Here is an 8,409-nt window from a genome sequence, read left to right on the forward strand (position 1 = left end):
GTAAAAATGCATATATAGATGTTCATATATTTTGTTTCAAATATAAGGTATGTCTCCTTTTTTATATAAAAGTAATGTTCAAATAAAAAATAAAAGCTTCAAAACAATGAACAAAATGGTAAATATTAAACGTTTCGAGCTCAACCCCTTTATTCAGGCAATAAAAAAGACAATTAAAACGTTTGACATCTAGTTTACTTCGACACCAAATCATTTTAAGAAAAGAGTCGCATAAATCACTCTCTAATTTTCAGATTACAACTTTTGGAAGAATCAATTTAACCTAACAATGGGTCACCGTCTTGATTCCGATATCGTGATTCCTTGGGTCAGGCTAGGCTGGCGGGATTCCGCATTGCTTTACAAACAAGATCATTATCGTGAGTATATTGTTATAGTATACATGAGTTCATGCGTCTGGGATTTCGACGAAATTCTTAATATCGCTGCACAACCTTGTGAATGCGAATTGGGAATGGGCTCGGAATCTTGAGCTTGTATATGGTGCAATATCCACGAAACGTGCTCAAAGCGCTTTACAAAAGGTCTCTGACAAAGAGTAACAAGTAACATCTAGAAAGAGACATGACGCCTGTTAGGCGATATGACAATGTTTTTGTTTCGACAGAGACAAAGCTGTTAACGGCCAGGTACTCATTTTACACCTGAGTACGGTGAGTAATGAGCCTTTTCCAAGAACTCAACTGCGCAGTGTGAGGCTCGAATCTCTGACCTTCCGAACAGAAAGCGGGTGTCATACCACAAGACCACATATCCGCTCATTCATATGTGTCTGGAATAGCGATAAAGTTCCCATCACCGCTGCACGACCTTGTGAAAGGGCAGTAATGGGAACGCGCTGGAAATATCAGACGCAGAGGTTCAAGAATATTTTTTTCTTTTCTTTTACCCCTCCATTGACATTGCTCAGGTTATCTCTTATCACAATCTATCCATTTGTATACCCGAACTGGTGAAGTGTAAATTCAATTTAATTTTCAACAAATGCCTTTAAGAGTTATCATCTAATCTATTCAAAATATGTTTACGTTTCAAAATCTAATTTTAGTAAAACTAGATACGTCCGGAGAGAGATAATGTCCAGAACTCCTACGTTTATTGTTATTTGTTTTTTTTTTTTGTTTTTTTTTTTGTTTGTTTGGTTTTTTTTTGTTGTTTTTTTTTGTTGTTTGTTTGTTTTTGTGTTTATTTTTTGGATTTATTTTTTTTTTTAGTTTTTAACTTATATTATTTATTTTTTTGCCGGGGATAATAAAGATGTCAATTTTTAGTTCCTAATTATATATATATATATATATATATATATATATATATATATATATATATATATATATATATATTTGGTGCTGTTACTATAAATCTAATAAGAGAGGGTATTCCCGCTAAATAAATGGGTTCGTGTACATAATATTAGCAATTGAGGGCTTGATCTAACATCGGTTTAATGGATACCATTTTGTATTGGTTTGAGAACTTTTTCATTACAGCAAGGACCCCATAAGAGACAGGGTAATCAGACCTGCAAATGTGGCACAATATTGGGTATGCCTCATATATATATATATATATATATATATATATATATATATATATATATATATTGCGATTGTGACCCAGTAAAATCTGGGTTTCTCCAAACTAGAAGAGTATGATATTAATATATTCGTATAATCTCGTTCGCTTCGATTTCTGGGCGTATTCACATTCTTTGAACGAACTTGGGAGTGCGCGGTGGGAACACACACACACAGAGTAATAATACTAACGGTCGTATTAACATAACAAACCTTCACCATTATGATGGTCAAATTGAGTGAGAGTTTAAAAAAGCAAATCAAACTCACTTTCACATGATGTGTACACATTTATATACTTTAATAAATACATTTATCTAAATTATAATTTCCAAAACACTAGTGTAGAAATTTATAACTTCGTTTAACTATTTCGTTGTTATATTTTTTGGAGTTATGTCCCTTGTTTTATTCGACCAAAATATAAAGGCCCATGCCGGTTCATTTGTTAGAAGAGCTTTTGCACGGTGCCAGAGACCTTTTAATTTTGCCTTTTCAATATGTCAAGATGTCTTCTTTTGCAATATGGGCTCCCCAAACCCTTAAGACGTATTCACACATTGCATATTTTTCCCAAAGCTCAAAAATAAATCATACATCCAACTCAGATTCTATCATAAAAAACATTGAGGGCACTCCTTTTCAATGACAGGAGAAAGCCCAACATTGCAAATGATGATTGGGAACGTAACCAAGACAATGAATGACATTGACGAGCCGAATGAAAAGATAAAACGTTATTAACAAATGAAAAAGTAATGAGTGATGATCGTGATGAGTATTGATGGTTTGAGAAGAGGGTGAGTGAGAGAGAGAGGTTCAAAAACGGAAGTTGTTATATAATTTTATGTAATGATCTCTTAGAGTAAAAGGTGTTACGTAGTCTTATAGAACCAATCAACAGAAACATGGAGACATAACCATAGCTACAAAAGCCAATCTCACATGAATGTAATCAAAAAGGAGCTTAGCTGAACATTTCACATGACAGACCTGAGCAAATTCTTATAGCTTTTGGGTATTGAGTTTACCTATGACAAAGGCACAATCCACACGAACCAAAAGCAATACGTTTGTTCTGGACTTATACATCGAGTTACGCTAGGAAAGAAATGCTCCCATTTGTTATTAGCTAATTGATTTTAGTTACAGCTTAATTAGTTCTTATTCATTAAGTCCATTGTTTAAAATATCCTTTGTGCTTAAAAATATCAGAGTGGCATGCCCTAGAAAAGGATGCACTCTCTGTTCCTTACTTTCCATGTTTGAGTTACTAATACCGTTTTTCGTAATTACAATGTTGTTGCGATATATTTGTATATACTCTTAACTTATACTCAGTAATGAAACTGTTCTCTCGCATAATCACTTAACATTTCTGAGTTGAGTGATTCCACAATATTACTATGGGGTCCCGTCAAAAACACAACAACGTTGACAAATGGTATCAAAGTTTGATACGACTAATAGCAAGCCTAAATAGACACGAAATAATGTAAATCTGAACAAATTATGTGATGAACCAGTAGAACCAGTTGATAAGTGCAAATCATCGAAAGTACACATTTTTGTGAGTAAAACTTTGTATAAGACCATATAGGACCCGACTCTAATCAGGCTTGCGAGTTGCGAGTGAACGGAGTTATTCTGCTGGAATTGTAATTGACTGAAATAATGTGATTCATCAGAACACACTTTCTGTTTTGAATGTTTGTTTTCGTGTTTAATTTGTTCGAGTTTCAATGGAACTTTCATTGGCCTAAATATAGAATTGACATGTCGACCATGGACATCATTATAGTCTGATCAGTCGTCAGTCAATATCACGTGATGATTTCATTCATCAAAAGTAAGTTCAAATGTGAAACGGAACGATATATATCCAAACAATATGTATTGCTAATATCCTCTTTGACAATCTTTTGCGTTGAAAGTATGAAGGCTGGTATCTTACTTGCCATCGTGTTCTAAAGAGTTTGAAGTTACCAGCACCAAATAACCAAATTAGTCGACGACCTTACAACGCCCACTTCTGGGCATTAGCCTAGCTAGTCAGAGACTAGAAAACGTTTATAAAATTCGATTTTTTAGTCACTCGCTTCGCTCAAGCTTAAGACTAGGAAGTCAGTTACTAGACTAAAGAGCTAAACCTAGTCCGCTTAAATAATACTGGGCCCCGGTGTTTATAGCCGACTGATGTTAAATTTGTGATAAAAATTGCGTTTGGCATCATAATGACTCTGTCTTTTAGTCTTCTCCGAGAAAATAATGGTTCTGCTGATTCATGTGGTACCAATATTTAAAATTCTTGCCCTGAAGACAATCAATGGAAGATTTGATATTAATTAATTTTTGGCCTCATTATCTTTTTTATTAAATGTTTAAAAATAGTTGCCGAGTAGTTAGGTCAATCCGGGATTCGGTAACGAAAATTTCGGGGGATCGGCGGTTCTATTAGAAAGTCATAACTTTTGTTTTTATTTTGTTGCTAAAAAATTAGTAAAAGTGTCCCTTGTTTTATCTTTCCTGGAAATAAAAAGACATGGCGCATGCCGGTTGATTTGATAGAGGAGATTTTGTATTTTGCATTTTTGTAGCCGTCTTTGAGCTTTTAGCCAATTCCACCATATCCAACAAAGGATTATTAGAAATCGAAAGAGAAGATTGCACAACAAAAATGTCCAGCACAGCATATTGAGTAGTCACACACACAATGCATATATATATATATATATATATATATATATATATATATATATATATATATATATATATATATATATATATATATATGCTCATGCTCATGCTCATATTTATTCCGTCTCCAGATGCAATAGCCAGTGCTAAATCGAAAACAGCTACTTGGTGGGTTAACAACTGCCAGAAGGATAGAATGGATTTTGTTAAAGAAATGCAGGTTAGTTCCCAAATAGAAAAAAAGTCGCCAATGCAAACCTAAATCAATTAGCCTTGTAAAACAACTTGAGCTTTAAATAGCAGAATATCCATTAAACGTGCTCAAAACGCTCAAGGAGTGCATGGCCAACAGCAGCACTTAACATGTAGAACGAGATATGACGCCTGTTAGGCGATTTTACAATTTCTTCCGACAAAGACAACGCTGTTAACGGTCAGAATTCTCATTTTACACCTGAGTACAGTGAGAGAATGTGAGTGAAGAGCCTTTTCCAATAACTGAACTTCACGCCGAGCGAGGCTCGAACTCAGGACATTCCATTCCGAAGGGGAGTGTCATACCACAAGACCTTAGAGTCGCACAGCTTGTGGTCTTCTGGTATGATACTAGCCTTCTAACCTGTAGGCTTCTGGTTGGGGTCACGGCAAAATTGAATCCTTGAATAAATCTTTGTAGAAGTGGAAAAAATCTTGAATTTCTTCTTTTCAATTCTCAGTATCAAAATTAACATAATATAAAACAGTTTTTTATGATATGAGTCACATTTACCAGTTAATGCAGGTATTGAAAATATTACATTTGTCATTGTATTAAGACGGGCTTTTCGATTATAGGTTTTTTGGGCCTAAGCAAATCAGATTTTAAGTTCCTGAGATATGAACGTTTGAATTAGGTAAGCAAAGTGAAAAAAAATTTTTTTGTGAAAATCGACGTTGAAGTTGAGGCATCTATTTCAGTCACAGACTAATCAGAGGCAAAGATAACTCCTTAGACATGGGCATTAAACATTTAACGAGAGTAGAAACGTTTGACCTGAGCTTGGAATGTACATTAAATAGTAGTAGTAGTAGTAAGCCTCTTGGATGATGACACTTGCTGAAAATTGTGTTATTCAGTTACAGTTGATGAATCTAGCTGCTCTCTCCATCCATGTTGTTAATTGTTTCCATTGGTCACGGTCCTGAGCCATAGTTTTGAGGTCGTCAAGATCTTGCTGTGACTTTAGAACGGAGAGCACTGGAATATTTTTTAATTCTTCAGGGATTAATTCGAACGCACCTGAATCCAGAAATTTCTTATATGTAGAGAGTTCCTGGTTCAGGGTAGTTACTACATTAAATAACGTGCATCTATATATTTGAAATATGTAAATTAGCACTTTTGTAATTATTTATTATTATGTGTAAAGCCCTTAAGTCAATCAAGACATCAATATTACTTTTTTGTCCCTCAGAAATACATCGACATTGACATTTTTGGAAAATGCGGTAAAAAAATCGATTGTTCCTACTGGTTTGATGACTTCAAGTGTCGGCGTGTATTCAACACCACTTATAAATTTTACATGTCGTTTGAAAACGCGTTCTGCCAAGATTACGTCACAGAAAAATTGAACAAACTATTCAAAGATCGCGCTCACATCATCCCAGTCGTGAAAGGAAGTCTCGATTATGACAGATATTTTCCCACGGGTTCGTTTGTGAATGGAAACAAATTTCAAAGTGCAAAAGACTTGGCTTTACATCTTAAAGAGTTGGGAAACGATTTACCACGCTACAGTAAAATGCTTCAGGAGAAAGATCGGCTGTCTGCAATGCCGTTTCGTGGAATAGATTGGTGCGATGTATGCGAGGCTGTTCATACTAAAAAAGGTAGAATAATTACCGATATCAAACAATGGTCTCATGCAAATACGTGTAAGAAAAATGAATATTTGCCAAAGATTTAGAGAACTGCCGTCATTGACGAAAATAAAATTGAGTAAACTACAAATGTTTGTCTCCAACTTCAATGTTATAAGAGATATAGAAAATTGTATCTCTGAGATTAGAAACTAGATTAGTTACAATAAACCCAGGTAAAAAACGAAAACAAAACAGAGATGTTGAACATCGCATGAGGTGGCCATGCGGACCTTTCAACTCTTAACCTGAAGCTTTCTGATTGTTTAATTTCAATCACTAAGGAGTCTGTGAGAAACTTGGTTTTATTTGAACTCAAATTAAACATGTCTGCTCATGTCAGTACTGTAACTAGATCCTGCAATCTTTATCTTAGATTAAGTGGTGCTATTATTAGGCTTCTTGATATTAATACTACTAAACTTCATGTTGCCTCTATGATATTTAGCTGGATTTTTGCAATAACTTGCTCTATGGTTGTCATAATAACGTCATTAATCGACTCCAAAATATGCAGAACAAAGCAGCTCGATTGGTAACGATATCTGAAACATGTATTGTAATGTTATATTTGGGTTTTTTTTTGGTTATGTATGAATGTAGTTGTTCGGCTGTCTATATTTTTGTATTAGAGTTTTTTTATATAGGTACGCATTTTGTGTTGTGCATGTCTTGCATGTGAGTGTGAATGTTGATTGCGCGAACGTATAAGCACCCTTTGTTACTTAGGATCATCGTAAGACGATTGTTTTATGTTAAGTTAGTTACTGAAAGAACTCCGTCCGAGCTGGTAGTCTTATCTATGCCGAAACTACGACATTGGTCTGGATTTTCAAGAAATGATGCTGGCTTAGTATGAATGTTAGTCTGATTTCTTGAAAATAACCTCTAGAGTATTGAAGCCGTATTCCACATACCTTTGTTTTTTTAATTTGGGGTTGGGTGAAAGAGAATGTCTACTTTATCAAACCAACGACTTTAGAGGAACTTGAAGGGTGAATACTTAAAGTTATGACTTCCATCACGGAAGAGTTTCTTGTGAAATTAGATGGACTTATCCATGTCCATTTTCTTCTGACATGTTGTTTGAGCCATGTGTTTGCAATAGCGTAGCCTTCTTGTCTGCATCGGTCTATCAGTAGTTCTCTTCTCTCCATAAAGTCAAATGATGTTCTCCACTCGTTTCTCACCAACTTTGGCGCTAAACATCTCCCATGATTAAAGTTATTTCATTCTTTTTGCGATGCTTTTTTCCCTTCTCTATTTCTTCGTAGATGCAGTAAGGAACTTTTTTTTCCGAATGCGTTAAGTGTCAATCAATTGATACTGCTAGCATTCATCATGATCCTGGGGAACTGGGCATTAAAGGAAAGTAAGACAAGATTAGCCATCTTGGCCTTCCATACTTGACAATGGTTAATTGTAGTCCAGGAAGATTGAAGATTTGGCGAGAGATGAAGAATGAAACCGTACACCCTACCCTCTATAATTTTGGGTGCAGAAATTGAATGCAAAGTTGAAACTGTCGAATGATTGCATAAAGGCTCATTTTCTGAAAGAGGAGATAATTAATGATTAAAAACAACAAATTCTTGTACAAAGTCCTCCACGCACAATTGATACAAAAAAAACAAAACAACTCAACAATTCTGTGTAAATGTTGTTGACTGAATCACTGAGAAAACTTTTCTTATGTACTTTTACAAGTTTGACAGAATTCCTACAGAACAGAAGCAAAACAACATGTTAGAAACAATAGGTTGAAATTGAATTGGGAAGTGTCGAATTTGATTTGGAATTTTGAATTTTAACTTGACAACGTGTGAAATTGACTGAAAAAGTTTGAATTTCGTCTATATTTGACCAGAAAAAAGTGAATTATTATTATTATTATTATTATTATTATTATTATTATTATTATTATTATTATTATTATTATTATTATCATTATTATTATTATTATTATTATTATTATTATTATTATTATTATTATTATTATTATTACTATTATTATCATTATTATCAAAAAAATCGTGAGAAACACTCACAAATTGTTGGGTAACTTGATACCGCTTTGAAGACATGAATTGGAAATGGCTAATCGCGATTTGACTCTGTAATGTTTATTGTTCACTAAGGATTTGTAAGTAAAACATTATTGTCATCCGCCACCTATCGCTCTCTCTCTCTCTCTCTCTCTCTCTCTCTCTCTCTC

General features: G+C 34.4%; 1 protein-coding gene across 1 annotated transcript in view; it reads left to right on the top strand.

Moving 5' to 3' along the window:
- LOC144970574 (3-galactosyl-N-acetylglucosaminide 4-alpha-L-fucosyltransferase FUT3-like) overlaps positions 1 to 7,830 on the top strand; it is a 22,110-nt gene extending 14,280 nt beyond the window's left edge. Inside the window, exons 4-6 of the mRNA XM_078910342.1 lie at positions 255 to 380; positions 4,424 to 4,512; positions 5,747 to 7,830. Coding sequence (XP_078766468.1) covers positions 255 to 380; positions 4,424 to 4,512; positions 5,747 to 6,241 — 710 coding nt within the window. The 3' untranslated portion in view covers positions 6,242 to 7,830. The remainder of the gene's footprint in view (positions 1 to 254; positions 381 to 4,423; positions 4,513 to 5,746) is intronic.
- Positions 7,831 to 8,409: the final 579 nt, after the last annotated feature.

Source organism: Berghia stephanieae, chromosome 4 (genome assembly GCF_034508935.2).
Source record: "Berghia stephanieae isolate SIO BIC M18660-M18661 chromosome 4, UCSD_Bste_1.3, whole genome shotgun sequence".
Taxonomy (NCBI): domain Eukaryota; kingdom Metazoa; phylum Mollusca; class Gastropoda; order Nudibranchia; family Aeolidiidae; genus Berghia; species Berghia stephanieae.